We start from the raw sequence: 27,379 nt of genomic DNA, 5'->3' as shown, positions 1-27,379 counted from the left end.
ATCTCAGCTGGAGAGTGTTTGCGTGTGGTATATGTATGTATGTGTGTGTGTGTGTGTGTGTGTGTGTGTGTGTGTGTGTGTGTGTGTGTGTGTGTGTGTGTGCGCGCGCGCGCGTGCATGCATTGGGGGCAGGGATTGAGCCTTGGCATTGTAATCACTCACTAATGACTGGATGTTATCTCACTCCCACTTTTAAATGAATGCAGAAGATCTACACTGACGAGCAGTTGGCCTATTTCTCAATGCCAGGCTGTCTTTTTGCTCCATAGCAACAGTCCCAAGGATGCCATTTGAGCCATCCACCTCCGCTGTCCATCACAGACTCCAATTGCCCAGCTTGAGTGCGGAGGATAGATGCAGATGCATTATTATTCAAAGATAACACAATGACTGGAAAGATGGGAAAGTATTCTGTTGAAAGCAAAATAATCATTTGCCTTTTTCAGTTGAGTTTGGTGGCGAGATTAGAAATTGTAGGGGTAAATTAAAGCCTAGATGTGAGTGCAGTATGTGTGCGGTTTAGAAAAATGTCTTTGTGAAATCTGCTGAGAGCAAGTACAGAAAGTGGTGTTTCGATGGGATGCATTATTGTGATACATTAGGAGTAATTCAACAAGACTCTCCAAAGATATTCCCATTTTCTTGGCCCATTTCCACTAAAATATACGTTTCTACACAAAGCAGTCACCATACTGAAGGGGATAATTATGTCCTGCTGTGTGTACTGGTGAATACAACACATGGGGTATGTGTTTAACATGTAGGCAAACCACTCAGCAAAAATCCATCATGACATGAATCACCAAGCCAGACGTTGCGGGCTTAAGCCTTTTGCTAATACACCAGCACCAAACAGGATCACATCCTCCATCTAAGAATAGCTCCAACCAAACAATTCCTTCTAAATATCCCAGATTAGTGTTTGGACTAAAGCGTATGTGCCCAGTGATCTGAGAGAGGGACAGGGCTAACTGGCCCGCGTCCAAGCTCACCCCGGCCAACTCTGTCTGGGCCGAGCGAGCCTCGCTAAGTTAGCTGCTGAGTGTGTGTGTTTAGTGTGTGTGTAGGTGTGTGTGTGTAGGAGCGTGTGTGTGTGTGTGTGTGTGTGTGTGTGTGAGTGAGTGAGAGAGAGAGGCAGAGAGACAGAGAGAGAGGCTGAGGAATAGGATTGTGTCTTCAGCCGCTCTGGACAGGGGCTTTAGAGCGCTGGGAGAGCCTAATCCTGTTTGGGCCAGGAATTTGATTTTGATTATTATCTCTCACGAACCAAGCCAAGGCTTACCCCCATTTCTGCAGCGTTATCCCCACAACACAGACACATAAACACACACACACACCTCCCCCTTGCAGCCCAACAGATTTGACCTCGTTAAGACGCTTTAAAGGGGATTATTCTACTTTTATCACTTCGAGTGAAGTGCCCTTGCTAACATAGGCTTGGCATGGCTTGGCCTCCCTCCCCACTCTCAAGAACTATCTTGACCCCCTGTGCAAGGCCAGCCAAGCGTGCAGTACAAACACACACAAACATGACACTTAAGGCACACTGCCCTGCAATGTGCACAGATGCACAAAAATGTGGTAGACTTCATCTGCAAAAGCACACACATACACACGCAGGCATGTACACAAGCATTGCAGACACAAGGTGGGGGGAGGCATACTAAAACACACCACACACACAGACACACACACACACACAGGAAAATAGTGCAGAGATTGCAAAGCCAAGGGAAATGGGCAATTTGTCAAGAGTGGGGAAAGTGGTGAGGCCGACAGAGCTGTGGGTTTGGAGACCATGGCTGAGATTAAAGCCAGCCTCGCAGAAGGGGGGCTTTAAGATTACACCCAGTACGGTTGTACGGATGATTGATGCCTGCTTGTAAAAACCAAGGTTATTACTTACAACAGCCAGCGAAAGAGGGAAGACAGGGAGGGGGGATGGGAAGATTAGTCCCAAAGTTCACAACAAATAAGTGGACAATGAAAACAGAAAGCTGGAGTGCCGGCATGTGGCTGACACCAGGGAACTTCTGTTTCATCCGCTCAAGTGAGGAGCCGGCACTAAGTTCTGATGTGCGGACATGTTAAAGGTTTTAATGTGTAGAGCTAGATTTTTCCCTCAAATCATTTAATTTTCATTTTCATTTAATTTTTCTGTTAGTGTGTCCCAATTTAATCTTTATATTATGCTACACTATCTTTAAATTTCAGTAGGTCTTAGGCCAGACTCCTCTTTCATTGCAATGACACAGGTTCATTGACAGCATGCTCACTGTGTGCTAAGGCTTTAATATGCTTCAACCAAAGTGCATCTCAGATGGTCGACCAGCATCTGACTCCCCTCCCCATGCAATTGTACTGGGAAGGAAATGGGAAATTTTTCCTAAGTTGGAAATGGAAATGGAAATGAAATTTTAGTAACTTTCCAAAATCCAACAAGCAAGATCACATCACGCAGCAATTGGCCAGGATAGCAAAGGTGAGAATCCAAACAGGATTTGAACTTCTCTCTCCTAGTCTCTTTTTTAATTAGTAGCACGAGGCAATGCACAAGCCACTATTGTAATCTCTCGCGTTTTTTCTTCTTATTTTTCATATTCCGCCAGAATTTTGGCGTGTAACTAGTCCCGCAGCATTGAGAAAACCCTCGCAAGCCATATATCAAAACGTGCGGCTCGATCGGGAATGGTGTGTTACGACTTTTATAGCTCTTTCGTCAATAATTCGCAATTTTTTTGCAAATAAAAAAATGGGAAATTTCCATCTTTTTCAAGTTTCCGCTGCCTCGCCATACTTTCTCCTAGAGACTACATTCAAACTTTAAAAAGTAGATAATTTTGTCGGCTCAAAATGAACCTCCGCTCACTTTTTGATATCTCTTACGGTTTTCAATCTCTGACCATCTGAAGACCATAAAGTTTCTCAAAAAATGCTCAGAATTTCTGCCCCTAGAGTGCGTGATGTCATCAGCTAGAGTGCGAGAGGCAGTGAGAAATTGCATGATTTTTTAAAAAATTGCCATAAACTCCAAACGGTGAATAGGAGACACATAATTTTTGGATCCTTTTGTAGACAAATGTCTCTTCTCACCTCTGATTTCAATTTTAAATGGCTAGCCCCCACTAAAGTTAAATAAAGAGGGATTTTGCACCAGCTGCCCTGCTCTGCTGCTCCCTGTAAGCCAATACTCCATGCTCCATGTAAGGTGTGCTCGAGCACACCTGGTTCAAATGCTCAGCTCGTTACTGGGCTCTGCTGAGGCCTGATAAGGAGCCATTCATTTGAATCAGGTGTGCTGGAGCAGGGATACATCTAAAACATGCAAGCCAGTGGTACTCCAGGACCAGGCTTGAGAAACAGTGGTATAGATAACACCAGCAATTTCGGTGGTGCCGGAATTGTCTAGTACTTAATACAACTACTTCTGCCACTTTTTGCAAAGACAAACAACTGCAACGCTATGAATGCCTTTAAAAAAAGGTCAAAATGTGTGCACAGTTACATTCATATCCAAACAATCACATTTCGCCCCTCTCTATGAGAACACGCTTTTCAACCACCCTTTGAGCGTGGCCATTTGGAGCAACTTTAAATACTTTTGCCTTTAGACATGGTTAAACAACACATTGTAGAAACAAATTTGTTTCAAGCATACCCATGCGTTTAGCATGAGACTCTTCTGCTAGTGTCAACACCAATGCTGATGGCACTAGCCAGAACAACACAAGATCATCTGAACCGAAAGTTGAACCTTGTTCGTGTTTTGCAACAATGCAATGGCACTTCATTCAGCAACACACTGCACTGGCTAAGTAAACGCAGGTACACATTACTGGCAGAACACTTCGTGAGATGAGCGGTGCGATTCTACTGCTTCCCTCTCGATAACTCACTCTCTACAAAGTGACTGTCACCATGGTAACTTTCTAGTTGTAAATTATGTCATAGTATCGTATACCATTGTGCAGTGTTTCTGTGTCCGTTAATCGCTCAAACTAATCAAACTGCTACCAAATGTGGACTTCCTGGATAACTTTTTGTTCTTACTGGTACATGTAGAGACACACCCACACTAATACAGACTCCAGTGATTTTGTAAATGGTTCTATGTTCAGTCACTGAGAAAGTTTCATTAGCCTGTGTGACACAATTGACAGGGTGCCTGTTGCAAATATCAAGCATGTTTAATAAGGATGGGACTGGTTGCACTCAGGACTAGTGGGGCCCCGACCTCACAGCAGGATGCCAACATGTATTCTGAATACAATGTGACAGAAACCTGTCCTGTCTCATAAGAGACGTCTGTCCTCACACACTCCCTCTTCTGGACAAAGCAACTGGGCGATGGAGGTTTTCATTGCCTTGCTGTGAATCCTTATGGTGTCTGAATGAGACCTCGATGGAGATGAGGCGACATATTGTTCCAGTCCAGGCCTTGCTGCTCTTAGGTAGGAAAACCAAGCAGCTAATTCTCTTGTCTGAACTGGTTTAGGGCCTAATGTTTTGGCAAATCTAGGGGCCCTGGCCTGGCTGGGCCAATCAAGCAGCCCCCCGTCGCGCCACTTTGTTCCAGTCCATTGCACGTTCTGCTCTGAAGAAGGGCCACCCCGCCCACCACCACCACCCTCTCTCCCACCGCCCACACACTCCTCATAGGGAGCCACTGCTGAATACTGTTGCAGCCGCTCTACACCAGATACCCCCCACCTTCACTCCCACACAAAAAACGCATACACATCACCCAACAAGCTCTCAGTGTCTTGTGTGTGAACGTGCATGTAAACACATACAATCAGAAATTTGTAACCATTCTGCTTTTTCTCTTTGAGCACTACTTCATTCAGTGCATGCAGACACACACGTACAAATCTGCACATGCACATACACATACATCCATAAATTCCAGAGAGACACACACACAAACATATTCACATCAGTGAATTCAGATAGCTCCTGCAGACTTGTGCAAAACCAAACACATGGGCCGACTTAGTTGACATCTGTTTTTATTTATAGTCACGTTCTTTCTGGTGAATTTGCTGCAGTACTTTATGTAAAGAAAAGTGGCCCAAGCACAAAACGAGGTACAGATACAATTCAGCTTGTAAATCTTATTTCAATCAAGGTTTAGAGGGAAGCCCTAGTTGGTAAAATTGAATATTTCTACTTAATCTGACAATTCATGGCAAGTTCAAACACATGGCACTCTGTACACATCCCATGATTCTTGTTGTTGTCTTAAAATATCAATTTAGACCAAAATAAGTAACAGCTTGGTTATTTTTGTAGTATATTTCATGATCACTATGATAAACCATACAATAAACCGTCTTTTGTTCTCTTGTCTTTGCTGGCCTGTACCTTGTGAATATGAATATAAAAGTCATGTAACTGATTGGCCCAACAAGGGACTGAATCAGGCTGTAACTCCATATATTGTGATTTTATAATTTTATTGGTATCCGACAACTGTGCTCTTTACGAGTCATGTAATTCTATGTACTTCTACGTGTACATGGCGTCTACACATGTGAGGACACATACACAGACACTCAATGAAGTAGAAACAGAAGTGCATTCACTATCCCTTTTGGACAATATCTGTCACATGCACGCATGAAAAATGCCAAAATGCCAGAAAAACACAAATCAAAATATCAAAAGGTTTTCAGCTTGGCCAGGTTAGAAACAGTGTCTCAATAAAAAGTGAAATGTGACAAACCACAATGAAAACATACTGGAAAAAATCATGACGTACATATTTCTTAAATATTCACTCAAGCTTCCACAGGAAAGACAAAAACATCCGATCTGTGTGGACCAATGAGGAAACCGTAACCTTTCTCAAATTATTACATAAACACAAATATTTCCACAATGTTTTGTTTGAGGTTTGACTGTCACTCTTTAAATATGTCATCTCATTGTGCTGTCTTATTCTGCAATGGTTTAATGGCACCTGACTGGAAAATTAGCCCTACCCATTGCTGAGCCTGATGTGCCTGACTAATATTCACATAACAGTCATGGATGGAAACGCACATTAATTCTCATTTTCATTTCCTTTGACATGTGCTGTATATCTCTCTTTCATTTTTCCTGTCATCTCTGAGGGCGCTATCTAATAAAGGCATAGTAGTAGTATTCTTAGTAAGTATGTTTGAAAGTATATCTACATGTATCTTCTTTGCCGACTTGAGTCCAAGTCAGTGTGTGTGTGTGTGTTCGAGAGGAGAAGGGCTGCACCAGTCTACACCCCTCCCTTTCAACCAACCCCAAAGCATTTTGACAATCGTCCACTGTGGCCCTTCACAAAAATCAACATCACCTGTGACCCGTGGCCTCACCTCGTCCACTCAAAAGCAGGGCCTCCTGCAGGGTGGGGGTGTTTGGGGGGGACTGCGGGGCTCTGTTTGTCATGCTAATAAGCTGGCCTAACCTTAATGACCCAGACATCTGCTGCCCTGTATGTGTCAAGCCCCACATTCAATTTGTTCCCCAGATACAAAAAGCAGGTAAGACCCTTGAGGCTGGTAAGAATGTCTGCGTGTGTGTGTGTGTGTGTGTGTGTGTGTGCACCCTTGTTGTTGATGTTGTCTGGGTGAAAGGAAAAATCCTTTTATTTCTATGCATGTACTAGAGTAATAATTACCAGCAGAGAAGAGAGCTAAAGTGTATGTTCGTGCGTTCTATGCCACACTCATGCTTTTCTGTGTGTGTGTGTGTGTGTGTGTGTGTGCGCACGTTTTAAAGTCTGGTAACCCCTACCAACAAACACACACGCACGCACACACACACGCACACACACAGCCAGGCTTGTTGCACGTGTGTGTGTGTGTGTGTGTGTGTGCAGCAGAGCGACGGAGCAGGGGTGGGGGGAGTTTGTTTAATGGGCGAGACAGGGGACCATGGGGATTAAGCTCCCCCCAGCTGGAGGCTTTAGAGGAAAGACTGGGGGCTGTCCTGTTAATTCAAGTGGGCTTAATAATGCCTGTGCACCCTCTGCCCCTGACCCTCCCACCACTACATCAGATCTGGGAGGAAACGCATGATAAAGGGAGACAAGCAGCAGGAGGAGGAGGGAGCGTGTGTGTGTGTGTGTGTGTGTATGCGTGTGTACAACCTGTGGCCATCTCTGCAGTCGAGCACATGGGCTCAGGGGACGTGAGAGATTTCGCCTCCATATTACTTGTGCTCCTCTCCGGCTCTGGCACCAGGCCTTTCTGTTGCTCCACTTTCACGCCACAGCCAGCTTTGTTGAAGCTGCATTAGGATTAATCAACACCCTAACAATATGGCAAACGCTATCAACTGGGTCAGGCACTGTGCCACTATCAAATGAGGCTTTTTCCTCTTAAACCAATGAACTGTGCCCTCAACCTGTGACAGTGGATTAAAATGCATCAACATGAATCCCTGTTAAACCTTGGTCTTTTTTGCATCTAAATGGTACAACTGAAACACCTGAAATAAACAAAACCATTGTTCAGCATTTTCGTTCTCCAGATATAATCACAATATTGCTATTTTAGAAAATAAATTTAAATCTATAAAAAAGTCCCACTCAACATGACTGTAGCTTTTGAACACACAATATGCACCCTTACAACCAAAAGTAAATGTTAACTGTGGAAGACAGCGGTGAACCTGCAACAACTGTATCTGCAAAGATGGCCTGGCCTGCGTCACAAATACCTTTCTCTTGTGTCTAAATATGAAACAGCTAAAAGCAGGGCTGGCAGATGAAACAATCTCGATAGGGGTTTTGCCCTAAAAGTTATGTCGATAACAATGATAAGCTTTGCACACTTTACTCTATACGGATAAGTCAGCCTGAGCTCCTCACACAAAGTGGACAGGAGCGTAACGCCAGGGCAGAGCCCACAGCGGAGGGGATGAAACAGATTTTAGGATATATTTTACTAGAGTCAATGACGACGATGCTCATTATCTACTAGTGCAACCAACGGGAGACAATATGATCAATTTATCAAGCACCTGTTGAACAAGCAGAACACAAACTTGGAGAAATGTGACATCTTCAGCCACTCTGACCTAAGTAACTTGCTGCCCCCTCTTAATCCACACCTGGTTTGTTTTACACAGCCGTACTTACTGCTAAAGTGTTGAAAGTGACCTTGCGTTATACTCCAAAGCTGGGGAAATATTTTGACAAAAACGGGGAACACGACGTCAATTATATTGAAGTGGTTTGGATATCTCAAAAGCGACGGTGAAGAGCTTTGCAAAATATGCCCTCGGTCAGTGTCTACCAAGGCGGGAAACACAAGAAATCTTTACCGTACGTACATAAACACATGCATTAATATACACATATTGTGACAAATGTCAAGAATTCTCAGTAAGGAAAAAAATGCAGTTATCATATTTTTTGCCATATCGCCCAACCCCAGCTTAAAGCTGATTATCCTCTGTCATATCATGATCGTCCATATCCACAGTGTAAGTGGAAGGCTTTTGTTCTCAGTATGAGACTTTACACTAATGTTACTGCAGAGTGAACGAAAAAAATAAAAGGAAAGCAGATTCAGTGGTGAGCGAGTCAGAGAGATCCATCATCTGTCATTATGAGGCAGCGCTGTTACTCTCTCATCCTCCAGCCCCTTATCTTTGACACTCATATCTATATGGGTGTCACAGATTCTCCCCATCCTCAGGCCTATGTGACAGCAGCAGCTGAGGAGAAAAGGGATTTGAAGATGGAGGACGTGTGTGTGTGTGTGTGTGTGTGTGTGCGTACAGTATATTTATGTTTAAAGCCACAGTAGAGGGTGAGGGGTCAGTAGGTAGGTGTATTTGTGGGGGGCTTGGAAATGGTTTGTTGTAGCAGGTTAAGATGGAAGCAGCTGCAGCAGCGATGACGAGACATACTAAATTCCCAAACCCCCGTTTTAATCCTGTGTGTTGGGTTTTAATAGTCCAATCAAGCAGCATAAGGGCACTCAAGTGGATTAGAAAAATAACCTCCTATCAGACAGGCAGGCAGGCAGGCAGGAGTGGAGAGGCCCAGCTGCTCTCACCTTGGAAAAGGTGAGTGAGTTCTCACCCCATCAGGAGGTGACTGCTCCACCACTTCACCCAGAGGAAGAAGAGTGGTTTGAAAGCAGTGCTCTAACGTGACACCTTGTCCCAGTAATTCCCTGAAAATTCTTAATGGCCATTAAGAACGTGTGTACCTACTTTGAATGTCAAACCGAATAACAGTCTGTATTACAAAAATTGTACAGCCAGTTTCCTCCGGCGAGGACCCAATGAGAGCGCACAGACTGCACCACTTCTCTGGCACCACTTCTCGCTTATTAATGTGGGTGTGTCAACGCTGACAAGCTAGCCAGTAGCTTGCTCGTTAGAGAGCATTGTACAAATAGGCAACCTATGACTCTCTCCAGTAATTAACGTAACATTGTGTCAACTAGCACAGCGCTTCTGCTTGCATCTGTAATCAAGAGGGATCCAGCTTTTCTCGCCTGCTGTCCCATTTACTGAGCTATGCTCTGTGCTATATTGATGTCTTACTGATAACTTACTGTATACTGTATTACTAAATGCACTGACAGTTTTATTTCTGGTGTGCTATTGTTTATGGTATGATTTTATTTCTTATCTTATATGATGTTTAGGTGACCTTGGGTAAATAAAATGTAAATAAAGTGTGCTTTATTTTTCCTAATAATGCATTGCATCAAATACAAAATGCAAAGGCGTGAACCTGACTTCGCCTTGCACTGCATTCAGTGGGTAAATAAATACTGCAATTCTACAATCAAAACATTTCCACTGGGCGCCCTAGTACCTCATCTGGTAGAGCATGCACCAAGGCTTGCCACAGCAACCCGGGTTCAATTCAAGCCCTTTGTTACATGTCATCCCCTCTCCCCCGCCTTTCTTGTCTATCGTCAGCTGTCACTATCCAATAAAGGTAAAAAGTACGAAAACAACTATTTTGATATGGACCAAAACACAGTTACCTCAGAAAAAATCTGCTGGTCATGTTGTCAGAATCTTAAGTCCAGCTGCAAACCATGCAATTGCTAATATGATTTGGTTAAAGTTGAGTTGTTGAGAAGTATGAAAAGCACAAAATTGAGTCTTTTAAGTCCTTTTGTACACTAACTGTGTTTTCTCTTTTCATTTGAAAAGGAGCCATGATAAGATGTTATTTAAGAGAGTGACAGATATTTGATTGAGGATACATCTACAGAGAACACAGCCAAACTGTAGTAGGTTTTTTGATTTGCAGTTGGAACTGTTGTAAAAAATTCCACATCCTTTTAAGATTGCTTACATTGAACTCAGTGGGACAAACTGCTTATACAGGATTTCACTCATCTGACAACCCAGGCTGCAACCAGGGGTTCCCAAATGCTCACATCCTCCCCCCTAGTCTGAGAACACACATCAGCTGGCTCACATCAGCAGCAGCACCACAGCGCAGCACAATCAGGCTGCCACACAGACTGACTGCCAAAGGGCAAACCATTCATGTCACAAAAGACATTCAGGTTCTAGCTCCAGCAAACAACTCTTTGCCTTTCAGCAGTGAAAGAACCACTGGTGGTGACAAGACGTTGCCAGGGAGAAGCAGAGGGCACAGGCCCTGGCAACATAACAGTCTTTTTGCTGTTGTGTTTACCGCCGCCGCACTTGCACAAGTGTCTTTTTGTTGGATTTGCCCTTGCAAGGGCAAGGTGAAATGGCAACCAAAGCCAGGAGGTGAAAATACAGGTAGGCCACCAAATCTGGGTTTCAGGCAGGTGTCTTATGGCACTGTAAGAAGCCAACTGAGGCGAATTCTATTTTCAATCTGGGCCTGGGTCACAGCCAGGAACACAATTCTTTCATTTAAGCAATTGCCTGAAAGAATCACAGCTCCAAAGCAGTGCTGACACAAGTGAATATTTCTACAGTGACAAGTAAGACAATTCAGCCAGTCACTTAACATAAATGTTTGACCAATGGGCTGAGAGCCCTCATCACTGATGAATGCATGCCCTGGACTGAGTTTCTGTTACCATGGAAACTTGAGATTTAGGCGAACAGAGGAGATGTTTGCTTTTTTCCAGTCATGAATACACCCACCTGCACAAAATACTGTACAGCGAGTTTCGAATGGTTCAGTGGCGATACGATGACAGAAACGAGACCACTTCCATTTGTTCCCCTTTCTGAGGACAGTTATAACAGGACAACAGATGATACATATCTGGTCTGGGCAGGCTTGAGAATGCAGGCAATTTGAATTTAAAGTGACACAAGGGTGTGAAAAATCAAATGGTTGTGACACATGACAGCATTCACTAAGACTTGTTTGATTTGGAGGATGACTTCAGAGCCTTCATCTGAAAAAAAGTTTTAAGCTTAAACACAAAAGGCTTTCTCTCTGTTCTTAATACTTTTCTCTGAATGTCTCTACAACCCCCAACCGCACATGTTCTGCAGAACTTACCAGAACTAAACACTGTAGGTATATGTCACCGCCATCCAAAGATACAACAGTTTCTTATAACACCTCTATTTAAATTACAACATGCTGCCAAAAAACAAGTTGCACACATCATTTCCCTGCCTAACTAACCTGCCTGCGTAAATTACTTGGCGCTTACTGCGGAGCAAGTGCCTAATTTCTGAACAAATGTCAAATAAAAGAAGCACTTACTGAGTGTCTTGATTGTGGAAACATCATGTCAATTCCTTGTTTGTTGCTGTCCTTCCCAAACGCGAACAACTGAGTGCCCTGTGTTTATGTTTTTCCTTGCGTTGGTCCTTTGTCCAAAGCTAGCCCAGCCTTAAACAGGAGCTGTCCAGCGTTAGCAGGATGACTAGCTAACGGCAACTTAGCTAGAGGCCCCCCCCCCTCTTAAAAAAAAAAAAAAAAGCCGAATATGAGTAGTGCACTTTTCAGCCGTTAGCGAGGTGAACAAGTCGGTGTCCTCTCGGGGTGATGCAAGACCATTCAGTTGTACCTGTCCCGACCCCGTATTTACTGTGTCTGTGGACAGGAAACCACCATCAGCGCTGGTTCCTCACTGGCTAAGCTAGCTAATTCTTCAAAAGCTGTCAGTCAAAATGATCCATCGCTGTTGCAAGCTTTTCGCCTCAACGCACTAGCGGCAGCGATGCGAGATCGACGCATGGAAATTAATAACGTTATGCACACAGCGGTGTGTGGCTGTAGCTAGCGAGCGGCGGGTAATGGTTTCTTCCTTCGCCTTGTGGTGGTCCCTCCAAGCTCCCAGTTCGCTCTTCAGCCAGCTGCGAACACGCTGGTGGAAAAAAGTAAGAGAGAGAAAAAAACGGTGTGATTCTCAGAAATAACAAAATGTCTGCGGGTTCGTTTAAGTTGAATCTCGTTTCGTCCAACGGCTACAAATAAGTCTCGCGAGTGGAAATTAAAATCACCAATTCTGCGTTGTCGGCTGGGCGGCAAATCAACTTCAAAGAAAAAATAAGCACAAGAATGAGTTAAACTCTGAGCGTCTGTCCCTTGTACCGAGGAGTGGTGGAGAAACAGTGGGTTTGTCAGTGGTGGTGAAGCTGGAAAGTCAGTCCATTCCTGAAGCTGGTGGATAGACGCGGCGCCGCTGACTGTACGCCCCACAAAGAAGCACAGCGGCTAGACGCGCGGTGAGCGCCGCGGTGCCGCGCAGATCTACACACCGCAGATCTAACCGTACAGCCGGCTGATGTCTGAGCAGCTAGCGCCTCTCGTGGACAGGTCCCCACACAGTCTCGCAGGAGGGCCAGTGGGAGCTCATCCGTGCACCGGCAGCAGGGCATGGATAGAAGTAGCTTCACCCCAACCTCTCATCCCTCTATGAGCAGGACTGAAGGAAGGGCCCGACTGCAGCATCTGCAATAATACTCACAACCTGTAGCTCCCTTCACAGATTAATGCTGTGAATAATAATGAAAAAAACAAAACAAAACTCTAATGCGTCAGATCACCTCTCACAAAATGATTTTGAAAACCTTCTGACAAAACAACGTATTTTAAAAGGAGTTAACATTAAACCATCCAAATCATAATTGCAGACTGTGTGTCACTGCTAGTTAGCAGTATTCATTACACCTATCTGTGAGCTACATCTTTATTTGGCCTCAGCCAGGATTTTAGACACACACACACACACACACACACACAAGATTAGCCATCTACTACATTTTTTGAGTATATAAAGAAAAAAATGTGAGCATTGTACATTTTATAATTCACATTTACACTCTAAATGTTTCCATGTCTCTTTGCTGCCAGCTATGTAATTGTGTTAGATAATACTAAATCCCTTTTGTTTAAATTTATTTCAGTCACTTTTTAAGATATTAAGCACTAAAATGTATCAGGTAGTATGTGTTTGCCATATGTTACCATATTTTAAAGACTGCTCCTCATGACATTACAGTATACGCATTTCCGTATGATGAACCTGGAAATGCACGTTTGTAGTAATAATTAAGTTTTTTTTTGTGATTCAAGTTGCTTCAGATGTATCTACAGTATGTCAGCCTAATTGGAGTTCACATTCATTTGCAAGCAGGTAGACTTCAATGCCTTGTTCAAGGACTCTGGACATTACAACATGAGCGGCTACATGGAATTGAACTAGTTACCTCTCGTCATCCCTGCATCTATCCCAAAGGATCACACCAGTATTTGTGCCCATTTAATACAAATTACATGTTTAGTGTGTATGGGTTTTTTTTACCTTGCAGATAGTAAATAATGCCTTTCAAGAAGCAATTGATTTCAATGTCCCAATGGTATAAGAACCAAGTCATGCAGGTGTGTCTGCTGTTACCGTTATCTTAATATTGTACTGAAATGAATTGACACCAACAGCCTATTGGAAGGCAGGTGGTCAGTAATCTAAAGCACACACAGCTTGTCATACTGGGCATAAAAGGTGAGATGGTCCTTTAATCACAATATGTAAGAAAATAATTTCAACAAAAATGTACAAGGATGCAGTAAGAGAGTATAGGAACATATTTTATTCCAATTTAAAACATTTAAAGGAGAAGGCTATGAAAATCATTTTCATGTTTGAATGAGGTTCAGGCAACAGTGGTTGAAATGAAACATACAAAAGAGAAATATGGCTAAAATACTGTAAATCAATAACCATTAGGACCCTTTTCATGAGGGCGCTGCATGAATACAGTATCTCACCCACCCACTCCCTCCCCAACCTGACAAACACATGCAATTAAAATGACATTTATCTTAAAAACAGCAGTTCATCATTAATCTTAAATATAGAATAAAATTGTCCTTTTTGTAATTAATTAATCACATACTTAAGTGTTTATTTGTTTTAAAAACCGGACCATGAAATTCACAGGCCCTCTGATTTTTCACAACATTGGCACTTGTTAAGAATCTGGCTTTACAAAGAAAGGGGATTGGCACACTCATTGTACATAATTTACATTTGGTATACTTAAAAAAAGAAGAAAAAAATCAAACAAAAATACATTACTTTCAATTTGTACACCACTACACAAAGTTTATTTTAACTCTTTTAAAAAAGTCTCATCTTAAGTGGTCCTAAATACACATGTTAAGGTGTGTCAACCTTACAAAAGAACAAAAAAAAAAAAAGATGCAAAGATAGCTTTTAATATCACTGTATATCCATCCCTCTAAGTAGAATGGATCTCAAGCATTAGCAATAGCCATCAAAGTGTACACACACACACACACACACACACACACACACACACACACACACACACACACACACACACCTCAGAGTACCAACAAGAGCGCTTGAACGGACATCTAAGTTGCAGGAATGCAGGCCCATTGCAGTGGTGCAGCTTCAGTGCCTTCGACCCAGGGAAAGAATACACAGTCCAATCAAGTAAAGGAGGGAAAAACAGAGAGAGGAGAATGGCGTACATGTAAACACACAGCATATTCATTCGCTCACTTGCTATTATAACCACCAAAATATTAGAATGGCCATTTCAGTACCTTCACTCTGCAAGTCTTTCAATAAATACATTAATACTGAGGTTTAACACACAAGCTTCATGTAAAGGTGGATTAATGTTTTACCTCAGAGATCTGGGTCAGATTACTATAAATGATACATTTTTTATATCTTTTCTGTGGCTGATCGATGTTGTTTGGCACAGTGTTTTGTACTGGGCTGTCGTACAAACCTTCTCCAAAATGCATTCTATGCAGTTGAGCAAATGCAGTACAAATCAATGGAAAGGACTTCAAATAACCCACCCAGCTCTGTTGTTGGCTCCAATCACTGGTAGTGTTGCCATGTGACTTTTTCTGCATAGGTTCTGCAGCTGTGAGGCGCTAACCAGACAAGGCATGAAGTCTTGCACGGGGAAAACTGATGCAATAGCGTTTTTAAAGAGTACGCCATCGTGCCAACACTGGTTCCTGGTCACCTTTGTTTAGTTTATTATCCCCATTGCAGCCCATTCAAGTGCAATTGCTGTGCAACATCTCACCTCAAGAGAATGAAGTGTGAGAGACCATCCGCCTGCCCTTAAGATGGCAAGCCAGAGTTCCGGGAGCTCAGTGTGCTTACTGAAAGCTACACTGAGGACTTAACACAAACAGACCCGTGTTATCCCGCAGGTGAAGCAGGACACATTATTCCTTTCCAACCGAGCTCAGGTAAAGTCTTAATTTATTCATCCACATATTAAAATACATCAATTCTTAATTTCAAAATCAAAAGTGAGCTGCATTGTGGCGCCCACAATATTAACTTACTCGTAAGTGAGTGCGAAAAGCATCGCCCTACAGATGGGACAAACTGGTCCAGAAAAGGCCTTTAAGTATTGGCTGAAGCACCAAAGATGAACTCATCAGCACTACATGCTGGAAAACAAGATCACAGCCATAAGAACTTGACTTACAATATCTTTTCAATCATAAAAAAAATGTGGCACTTAGCATAAATATACATGTCCCTTCCTCATTAAGAGTCTTCGCATACAAGATAATGGCTTTATCAACACAGGGTACACATCTGCACCAGAGGTGTGAAGATTACTCTCAATGGGTACATGTGATGAAAATCAAGGCAGATCATGCTGCTTTTCTGTACAAAATCTAAAGAAACTTTGACTTGTAAACCTTTTGCCAAACAATTTTTTTTCCAGACTCCAACATAGCCAAAATCGAACATGGAAACACTACCAATGAGAAGACAAGCCAAATAGGCATAACCACATAGTGGAAAACATTATAAAGCCAAGAGGATCAGCCCATAATTCATAAGAGGATGGTTAGGTGCGACAGCCAGGACACCTTTTTTTTTTTTTTTTTTTTTTTTTTAAAAGAAAGAAAGAAAGAAAGCAAGCAACTGCTCCTTGGGACACCCCACTTCCTCTGACGCTAGCCATTCTCCTCCTCTAAAGGCAAAAAGGTAGCAAACAAAGAGCCAGTCAGCGGACTTCCCTCGGGAATGTCATGTAGGCATCTGTGGACTGCTGCATTCCTCCCTCACTGAACCTGCAGCCATCACCCTCGACAGGATGTCAACACACTCTTAATTCATAGCCCCCCTCGTTAATTAATTGCACCTTTTGCTCTATGCCGACCATAGAGTCCTTTCATTTCTATCAAAGCTGCTAGTAGTAGCCCTTGTGATGAAAGAGTTATGAAAACTTACCTGAATTACATTGTGAAGACAAAAATAGCCATCTATCAACTTTCAGCTTAATGGAATATTTAAACAACTATCAGGCAAGAGACACGATATGGGATTGGTACCAACAGCCAACACGTATCCTCAAAAATTACAAAAAAAAATGCAAGCATCCTTGAACAGTAAAGATTCAACCACTACGTTTTTTGTCTGTTTTCATTTTCCTATTTGCATAAAGCACAAACCTGACATGGAAACAGCGTTGTCCATTGTCAAGCATTTCAAAACAGAACTGCAACAACTAAATATATGAAGTATCATTACAAAGATAGAACACTTGTCCATAAAATAGTTTTGATATTTTACAGCAGTATAAAATCTCCTCCTGTCTCCTTGGTTGGAAAAACGTTTGAGCTGAAACTAGGGAGGAAGTCTCATTTACTGTAGTGACAATACGTAGATCTGATTGATAAATTAGACATACAAAAAAGAACTATTTACCCTCTCGCTATGACAGTTTATCAGATGTTGGCCGAATATCATGGCAAAATAAGGTTGATCACAAAGAGAAGCCATATGGATGATCAAGACCAACTTGTGACTTAAGCTAACTGGCAGCGCAAAAGCTTTATTCATCTACAACTGACTATTGCACTGTACTAATCGTATATCATCTTTTGCACATTGTGCTCAGGAGGGTTATTCTCACCATCAAAGGAAACAAAGAAAATAAATCACAGTACTAATACAAGTGTGATTCAGACAATGGCTGACATGAAAAAAAAAATGCCACACAAAGTGAGTTGTTATGCCATCAACACCTGAATGATCCATCACGAGAGAAAACTTCCACTAAATTTTGGTAATACCAGTTTCCAAATATGTTAGTGTCTGAACCACTTAAGGGACGAACAGGATACTGGCAATGTAAATATATTTACAGAAAAAAGTAGGTGGTTTTAATTTGGCAATGTGATACAGAACTACAGGGGAGCTGACATACAGTGTGTGAACACCTGTAGTGTTGTTTCTCATCGGTTTCATAAAGTATGTTAAAATGAGGGGCAGTGTAAAAGGAACACACTGTGATTCTTTCTGGAGCGCTGCATTCCTTTGAGTAGTCATCTTCAATTTTAACTGGAGGACAATAGCAGTAATAATAGAACCATGAAATTAACATGAAAATATCTGAAAGTCTACAGAGAACATATAGTCATCTCTGTCAAGCCCTCACTCTGGGTGAGCAGCGTGAAAACTTTATTTACATTCAACAGAGCATCTGAGCTCTGATTTGGGGCGGGGATAAAAAACAAAACAAAACAGGGGAACCAAGTACCTCACTGCACCTCAGCACTGCCTGATAATATATTCCCATTGTCATAATTAGTTACCCTTCGCAGATGAGCAGAGTCCAGGGTCTGTAGCCTGGCCTCATGCCCTCATGCTGTAGTGTATCACATGCATGGGTTAAATAGGAAGGGGAGAGAGCCCTTTGTCCATAAAAGCTTACCCAGAGAAGGCCCTCTACCCACCTCAAACACACAAGCACTGGTGATAATGTAGTGTACAGAAAGAAAAAAAGCCACGCCCGGGGCCAAACGAGGACCGAGAGGAGGCCTGAAGCAGACCAAAACCCCTCCAGAGAGGGGGACAAATGGAGGGAGTGTTGTACTCGTGTGTTTCATGTGTGTTTGTACAAGAGAAGCAAATATTGGAACCACAAAACAGATAACCATTCTGTTAAAAAACCAACAACCAAGGAGCTAAGTGAACAGTAGGGACAGAACATGGATAGTGTCGGTCTGGTAAAGTATGAGGCAATGCTTAACTCGTTGAGCAGCAGTATGTTTCATGCAGATGTGTGTGTTTCTCGAAGTGGACTCTGCAGGTCTCTTTCTCGCTTGCCCTCGCTCCCTCTCTTCACACCAGGTTGTACTCTTTGAGGTTGAGCTGCAGGATGGTGTCTTTGACGGCTGCAAAGACGAAGCGGATGTTCTCCGTGTCGGTGGCGCATGTGAAATGGGAGTAGATGATCTTGTCACTGTCGGGGTTCAAGTCCACAAACATCTTCAAGATGAACTCCCGACCCGCTTGAGCGTCCCGCTGGGGACCTGAGAGGAGAACAGACCATTATTCCCTCTACTGCCTCTACTGACCATTGTAAGAGCACCCTTGAACCTTTATTGTTCTTTTATGGCATTTTATCATCAATTACCTTCAGCTTTTCTCAGTATGAATTGAAACATGAGCATTTGTAACAATTAAACATGTATTAAAAAATAATAAACTGACTGACGAATAGGCAATGCTTTATCTTCTAGGGTCATGTGCCAAAAAGACTAGTACTGCCATGTTCAGTACGAGTTTGCAGTGTAGTACAGCATTATAACCACAGGGTGTCAGTGTACAATAAAAAGTAAACATGACTGCCAAGATAAAGTTAGAGAATGAAAAAAAAATCACCCTGTGTGTGCAAATACTGATAATGCTACAGCCGATTTCACTGTTAAGATAATAAGCAGCTAGTTTCATATTCATAATTTCCAAAAAACAAATAGTAGACTTGAAAAAAAAAACAATATAAATGCCACTTTTTACACTACACAGCCATTCAGGGACAGACTGTGGCAAATTCATGTTGTGGTTAAGAAGGTCAAAAATAAAAATCACCGTCAAACTCTGGGAAGTAATCAACCAGGTGAGAATACATGATCTTCTCCTCCAGCAGGTCCTTCTTGTTGAGGAAGAGGATGACAGAGGAGTTTTGGAACCAGGGATATGTGATGATGGTCCTGAACAGAGCTTTACTCTCCTCCATACGATTCTAACAAGGGACAGGGAGGACATAGAGAGAGAGACAACACCGGAAAATAAACACAAGGTTAGAATATAGACAGCCCTGCTGTAGGAAACAAATGAAACAGAATGTGACAATTTATTTGACATAATTGAAAACAGTACAGATACAATGTATTTAATGTTTTACCTCATCAACTTCACTGATGACACAGTTCTTTTTTTAATTTTTTAAGCAAGATTACTTTTGTAATCCATCAGTTTTGAAATAACAAAAATAGAAAAAGGCCAGAAGCAAAATTCTGGGCACCCTGCAGCTTGTGAATTGCTTTTCTAGTCTTTCAGTTCTAGGCTTCTACGTCTGTGAGATTCATGGGCCGTTTTGCCTGCATTGCTCTTGCAAGGTCTATTCAAAAATGTCTGATGATGTTTAGGTCGGGGGACTGCGAAGGGCACAGCAAACCCTTCAGCTTGTGCTTCCTGAGGTGGTCCACTGTGGATTTTGAGGTGTGTTTTGGATCATTATCCTGTTGCAGAAGCCACTCTCTTTTCATCTTAGCTTTTTTTACAGACTGTGATGTTTGCTTCCAGATTTTGTTGGTATTTTACTGAATTCATTCTACCTCTACCAGTGAAAGTGCTACTGGCTGCAACACAAGCCCAAAGCATGATCAATCCACCCCCGTGCTTAACAGTTGGAGAGGTGTTCTTTTCATGAAATTCTGAACCTTTTTTCCAAACATACCTTTGCTCATTGCTGCCAAAAAGCTCTATTTTAACTTCATCAGTCTACAGGACTTGTTTAGAAAATGTATCAGGCTTGTGTAAATGTTCCTTTGCAAACTGTTGACACTGAAGGTCATATTTGTGACGGTGTTGCTGCACAGTAGAACAGTGCACCACCCCTCTAGAGTCTGCTAAATCTTAATGAAGGTCTTCTGCAGTCAAACTGGTTTTGATTTGCCTTTCTAGCAATCCTATAAGCTACCTCAACTTGACGTCCACCATTCCTGTTAACTGCCATTTCTTTATTACGTTACGAACTGAGGAAACAGCTACCTGAAAACGCTTTGCTATCTTCTTATGGGTTTCTTCTGCTTTGTGAAGATGAATTATTTTAATTTCAGAGTGCCAGGCATCCGCTTAGAGTCTGCTGATTGTTGGGACAAATTTTTAGGAGTCAGAGTATTTATAAAGCTTTCAAATTTGCATCCCTTGACCTTTCCTAATGATGACTGTCATCAAGCCATAGCCAAAACAAGCTAATTACGGTCTGAGAACTTGGTAAAAGTTATAAGAGCTCAAATCTCTTAGGATGCCCAAACTTTTGTATGGTGCTACTTCTTTGGAATCAGGGTTTTATCAGGGTCTATGCACAGATGCTACTGTTAATATCAATATTACAAAGTACACATTTCATTTTCCGGATTATCACTAAGAGCTTTGGGGCCAACATTTAATTAGCTGCCTGCAACACTGAACAGCCCTTCGTATGTGTCTCTGTGAAATATTGCCAAAGCAGTGCTTTACAGTGCCTCCAAGTTAAATTATTGGTGGTGAGTCTGTGGATGTGGACAAGTACAGCCCTTACCTTTCTACTATTTATTAATTACATTTTTAATAATATAGTTTTTACCTATATCTAGATTGGATAAAACTTTTAAGTCTTATCTGAACAGAGCTAATAGCAATGACCACCAGAACCTGAAGTAATTTTCCAGTGCAGTTTACTTCACTATGGACAGTATTTTTGTCCTTCTGATTTGGGTGGAAGGGCATGAGGATCTCTGAACTCATGCCATAAGAGGACTAATTCAAAAATAATCTGAAAAAAACAAACAAACAAAAAAAAAAACAATCCAGTCAGCAGCAAAAATACTACTGGGGGTAATAAAAATGAAGCCAAATGAAACAAACATTCAGTTTCTCTTCAAAGACAAATACACAAACAAACAAAAGGACAGTTACAAAGCATACTTTTATCTAAAGTTACAATAATGTTACTTTCTCTTGTCATACGGTTGCTAACATCGCTAGCATAGCTTAGCTGTGATCTGCTGGTGGTTAGCAAAGCCTGTGTGCTCATTGTTTCGTCTGACTTGTCATAAATGTACAAAGAAGAAGTCACAGTTAGGTTACATTTGGACACTGTGTGTTTACATTTGTCAAGTGCTTTTTCTGAAACAAAACATCAGTTTGCTAATAGTGTTGAACTGTAGCTGGATGTCATCATGGAACAGCAGCTGGAAAGCAGCTTTTACAGTGAATTAAGGATTTTGTAGTAACGGATGAGAAACAGCCAGGGAACACTCAAGATTGTCAAAACAACCAAAAAAAATGACATGAGATTTTCCCTGTTATGTTAACTGACCCAGGCACATTCGTACCAGATTGTCTCATCCAAAGAAAACTGTCCCGTAAACATGAATAGTGGAACAAGTGGAGTTGGAAACCTACTCATGTAAACTAGTAAAAGCTAAGAGCTGCTGTCAAACATGACTCCTCTTCCTCTTTCTGATCCAAACTCCTTGCCAGCATCACTCCCACAGTTTAGTCTTGGCAAGTCATAATATGATCCTGGCCAGACTTGACCCGATGAAATCAAAGATGTTTGAAAACAATCTCGTCAGGCCCTGACTGGTTTGAAGGGTCAAAGTCTCCATCTCAAGCCTGTCAACACAACAGGATAATCTCTGCAGGCCGTGGTGCCTAAACGCTACCCAGATTCATCGCAGTCGTCAACCATTTAGGAACAGAGCTCTATAATAGCATCAGAATTGTCTAGCGTGGCCTATCATCTGTGGAAACGTACAAATTACAAGCAGTAAAAGTAAATAAACAGCAGCTTGCAAAGATGAAAACATATTTCTGTCCTTGTGTGTTCAATAAGGCCCCACACCTGAGCAGGCCCAGTGAAGACAAAGTACGGAGCATGTGTGCAGTTAAAAAACTGTGGTCCTAACCAAAGTGGACAAACATCGACCGTAGTAAACTGTTGGCCATGAAGCTGTGGTGATGTACAGCAGATATAGTGATTCAAGCTGGCAGCTGTTTCTGGTTTATGAAACCCAGCTGTCATATGATCAGGTCAGAGAAAGGGTTTGTTGTCAGCAGAGGAGCAGAGGGCATGCAGTGGCTGATCACATTAGCTTTATTAGCAATAATTCTATCTGAGCCGAGGAGAGTCAGCGGAGACGAGCTGACGACACGGACCAACACAATACTGTATCTGTGGAGTAAAGAGATAGAAGATCTCTTTTTTGTTAGTTGTGAAAGATTTATCAATGGTCATGACTGTTTGCATGTGTGTGTCAAGCAGCAACCTCGAGGACTAAAAAAATGAAGGAGCCAAAAAACTGCAGTTCCTCTAATGGCCACTTGAGGCTGGCTCCAAAAGCAAGTCAATCCCCTTAGACACCCACATTAAAATGGCCAACTTTATAACAGAAATAAACATGTTTACAGCCTGGTAAAAAAAACACTGCTTTGATCTCTATAGCTCATTCAAGACAACTTTCATGACAACTGTACAGGAGGTTCATTTTTAAATATCTCCCCTGTTTAAAATTATATTAGGGCTTAAAGTTAAGCATAATTATGGGCATGGCTGTTTTGAGTGACAGCTAGCTGCTAGGTTTTTAGCAACCAGGCTTCATGCAGCCCCCTCGGCTCCACCCAAGCTCCAACTCTTTGCCCATTTTTGGATTAGCCAGGAGTTTAGCAGAGTCAGGCACTGCCAAGATGGCGACAGACGACACTGACACTGCTCTTCAGAAAGTTATGAGTGATGTGATGGAGTGATGTTTCTTACTGTCTATAAGTGTGTACATGCAGTGGTACCCTTAATGACATCTATTTTCTCCAATCCAAAAAACTGTGTATGATTGTGACATATGGTAGTTTACTGCATAAATAAAAAATTTGCATTTCAACAGCATAATGGTTGCTGTTCAACTATTAATTGTCACTGAATATAGCTGCCTGCTGCTGTTGGCTGTAAAATCAAAATAATGAGCTGAAATTTGTGAACACTTTACAGAGCAGAGGGGAACTGCAGAGTCTTGGTTTGTCACTACAAGTGACACCTTTCACATTACAGACAGTCATTTGTCAATATAAATGTATCGACTAGTGAAACTTTATCGGCCGGATTTCGAACAATGCAGAGAATTCACATTTGTAGGAAACTGACAATCACAGAGAACACGCTACTGCTCAACATCAGTAAAACAAAGGAGCTGATTGCTGATTTTAAAAAAAAAGGAGGTAAAGACACACCCCTATCTATACCAGTGGAGCTGAGGTGGAGTTTTAAGCTCCTGGGAATCAGCATCACAAAGAAACTGGTCATCTTACATCTCCACCCTGGCAAGGAAAGCTCAGAAATGACTGCATTTCTTCAGGAAACTTAAGAGGGCAAAATTCCTGTGCCAAGTTCTGGTAAACGTTCACAGAGGAGCAATAGAATGCATCCTGACTAGAATCACATGTGCACACCCAGTAGAGAAGGGCTCTGAAGCAGGTGATGAAAACAGCCCAGAACATCACTGGTACCCGTCTACAGAGCATCAATGATATCGGTGAGGTGAGGTACCTACGCAGTGCCCAAAGGAAACGAAAAGACAATATCCACCCCAGCCACAGCCTGTTCACCCTGATGCCTTCTGGCAAGCGATACAAAAGTATCTGGTGCAGCACCACCAGACTACAGAGCAGCTTCTTCTCCTCAGGCTGTGAGACTCCTCAACTTATCCTACACACTCTGCCACAAAAAGCAGTTTATTTTGATTGTTTATTTATTCATCCATTTATAGAATTTTTGTTTTCTGAGTAGCACAAAGGGTCTACAATTAGCATTTCGATATACAACCACACGCCTTTAGTTTGAAAAATCCTGATACAGATGTAAGATATTCAACAGGCTGTTTAACAAGCTACATTTAAATTTCAAGTTATAGAAGCAAAATAGCTTTTACTCACAAACCAGAGAGAGAAGTTTACAACAATATTTTAAGCCTTATTATGAATATAGTGTGACAAAATGATGTGTGCGTTCAGAAAATCTACTTTTATACTACTATAAACTATTCTCGTGTCTGTCTCACCTCGTTGTCGGACTCCACCAGGACCTGGTCGTATTCGCTGAGTGCCACCAGAAACATGATGGAGGTGACGTTCTCAAAGCAGTGGATCCACTTCCTCCTCTCGGACCTCTGACCCCCTACATCCACCATCCTGATTGGAACATGATGGGATGAGATGAAGGGCCACCAGACAGTGGGCAGAAAGAATCACACAAAAGAAAGGAAATTAAAATTAGCTATCACTCTTTTGATCTTCATTGTTTAGTTAGTGGCACATAGGGAAGCATGCATTTCAATCATTATCTCAAAGATTCAACTTTTGATAAATCTTTGGAACTACCATTGATGTCAATCAAATAAAACTTGAACCACAGAAAATCACAATACACATGTCCAGAACCAGAGAAAACTAATCATGGATTACATTTAATTTAAAGAATTTTTCATGATTGAACATTTCGGAACAGAGGCCCCAGAGGAAACCCTGAAGTGAACAAGCCACCAGCCAAGGATTTGAGTCCCTTAAGGACAGGAATATGATTGCAAGTAGAAAGTTTATCAGTGCAAAGAAACATTCAGCTTCTAAAATGTGGCCAAATTGTAATTTCTTCATTTACATTAAGCTTTGTATCCAGTAACCAATCGATATATTAAAAAAAGCCAGTGTGGCCAGTCTGACCATTACTTTTAATTCAGGTTAATATATAATGAGTGTAGTGTAGTTCAAGCTCAACACCCCTTTAGCACTGAGAATATAAACAGAGGAAACGTGAATGGAGAATCTGTGGCGTGAATCACAGAGTGGAGCAAGTCTTCCCTATGGTGAACCAAAATAACTACAAGGAAGTGTATGTGAGTACAAACAATGGCATCCTTCTCTACCTTCTCTGCAAAGTAGATGCAGGAGAGTCCATGCAGGAGACAGAAAATAGTACAAAATATTTTCTTGTTTTGAAGTATCCATAAAAGGTGCTAGAGTGTATGTAAGTGATAGGAGCAACAGGTTGGAGGAGGCTAACGGGAGTGGTTGAAGGAAAAGAGAGGAGGAAAATGGAATATTGAAGAATTGAGAAAATCAAGGAAGAAATATTGAAGAAGATGAGAAAACTGAAACACGGGCTTGTAAGGCAAGATATTGTGATTATGGGGTATGAGACTCGTAGCTAAACTGGTTTTTCATTTCCACTGTTCTTATTTTCTCCTCAAATTGGTACTAAAATCAAGTAAAGGGGAATTAATTAAATCAAATTAGACCGACCAAATGTTGCTTCATAGGAATGGATGAGTGGTAAGAAGGACAAACGTCAGTTTATGTCCATTGAAACTAACTTAACTGCTGCCAAAAATACTAATTCAGACGAACTCCAACTGTAATCATCAGTTACGTCAGTTTAAGTCTTTATTCATGTAAGTTTAAACTAACAGCCAATATCATAAAAATTTCGATCACACATCACAAAGGTGAGCTCAGTCAGTGAGTCTGCCAGAAAGAGGGACGGCATTGATAAATGGAGTCCTCCAGAAGAGCCAACCTAAAATAAAACTCCTTCACATCAGACGACCTCCTTTTTTTCTTTTAGCAAGTATGAGTGACCTACTTAGTACGATAAGCTCTCCTATGCTGGATAAGCCAAGTAAAATGACGTTTTCTGTGACTTCAAAAGCCAATTAAAAGAGATGGAAGCAAGCCTAATGGAGATGTTTGTCTATGAAAGGCTTCCTTGTTGCAACTGCAAGCTGAGGCAGTGTAATCCCACATGTGCTTCATGAGTTTCAGGCTGTGGAACTCATCCTGCATCGAGTATCCTCCATGTTTAATCACAGGAATATAACAAGACATTCTCATAAATCCCTACATTAAAGAACCTTAATAATCATGCTCTTCCACCAATAAAACCTGACACCTCACATTTATTCCCGCTTCATATTTGTATTTTCGGTCTGTTAACAAAAAACTGATGTCATTGAGAGCATGTAGTGATTCACCATCAGCAGCCTATCTGCTAGCTGCAGCAGAGCTGCTGGGAACCTCTTCAGCACAACCTCATTGCAAGCAGAGTTATTTCTAGCCTTGCCAAGCGTAGGAGGGGGCTGACATGATGGCTTCCTATCGATTTGCACTCTTCTGTAATCGCTCTTGTTCCCTGGGTCCATCTCTATCTCCTCATCTTCTCTCTTTTTTGCAAAAGGAGAAGGAAGGGAAGCTGCTCTGCGTATTGGTGGCGGGTCCTAAGACTCTCTTTATGCCAAGTCCTGGAGGCTCCCTGGGCTGTGCAGAATAACTAGGAAAGACCATTATGTAAAACGCTGCTTTTATGAGCCTTTCAGTTCCTGAACATGCTAAACATCTTAAGAGTACAGAAGCATTATCAATTATATAGCTTGATCTTACCATTACTCTTTCATCTTGGCCCGTTTTTATTGTGCCAAATTAGAGACTGCAGTAAAGTGATTATATACTGTAAATGCATGTAAAAGCATGGGTTTCTACCTGTATCTTCTACAATTATTTTCAGCAACAATTATTCTGCTGATTAACTGTTTGTTCTATGAATTGTCAGAATAGTGAAAAATGTCCATTGCAATTTCCCTCATGACAATGTAATTAAATTGCTTGTTTTCCCCTACCAACAGTCCAAAACCCAAATATAGCCAGTCTATTATCATGAAACAAAAAAACAGGCTAATTCTGATTTTGGAGAAAACAACTTGGAACTTTGTTGCTACTTTTGCTTGAAAAATTGGTCAAAGTTATAACCCCAAAGATTTTCATGAAATCTGAAATCTGCAACAGCCATTCAATGTGTTTACATTCACTAACTGTCCCTCTATTCAGTAGTTTCTCAATAATGG

At 41.7% G+C, this 27,379-nt stretch overlaps 2 protein-coding genes across 4 annotated transcripts in view; both read right to left on the bottom strand.

Moving 5' to 3' along the window:
• The window catches only part of tle5 (TLE family member 5, transcriptional modulator), a 40,221-nt gene extending 28,359 nt beyond the window's left edge, over window positions 1-11,862 (bottom strand). For both annotated transcript variants that reach the window (XM_041934998.1, XM_041934999.1), the window contains exon 1: window positions 11,681-11,862. In XM_041934998.1, the coding sequence (XP_041790932.1) occupies window positions 11,681-11,707 (27 nt within the window). In that variant the 5' untranslated portion in view covers window positions 11,708-11,862. The remainder of the gene's footprint in view (window positions 1-11,680) is intronic.
• A 2,131-nt stretch (window positions 11,863-13,993) lies between these two features.
• LOC121605182 (guanine nucleotide-binding protein G(q) subunit alpha) overlaps window positions 13,994-27,379 on the bottom strand; it is a 34,142-nt gene continuing 20,756 nt past the window's right edge. For both annotated transcript variants that reach the window (XM_041934995.1, XM_041934996.1), the window contains exons 5-7: window positions 24,548-24,677; window positions 19,317-19,470; window positions 13,994-18,757 (exon numbers count right to left, since the gene is read on the bottom strand). In XM_041934995.1, coding sequence (XP_041790929.1) covers window positions 18,567-18,757; window positions 19,317-19,470; window positions 24,548-24,677 — 475 coding nt within the window. In that variant the 3' untranslated portion in view covers window positions 13,994-18,566. The remainder of the gene's footprint in view (window positions 18,758-19,316; window positions 19,471-24,547; window positions 24,678-27,379) is intronic.

This window comes from Chelmon rostratus, chromosome 4 (genome assembly GCF_017976325.1).
Source record: "Chelmon rostratus isolate fCheRos1 chromosome 4, fCheRos1.pri, whole genome shotgun sequence".
In the NCBI taxonomy this organism is placed as follows: domain Eukaryota; kingdom Metazoa; phylum Chordata; class Actinopteri; order Chaetodontiformes; family Chaetodontidae; genus Chelmon; species Chelmon rostratus.
This window is presented reverse-complemented; position numbering and strand designations above follow the sequence as displayed.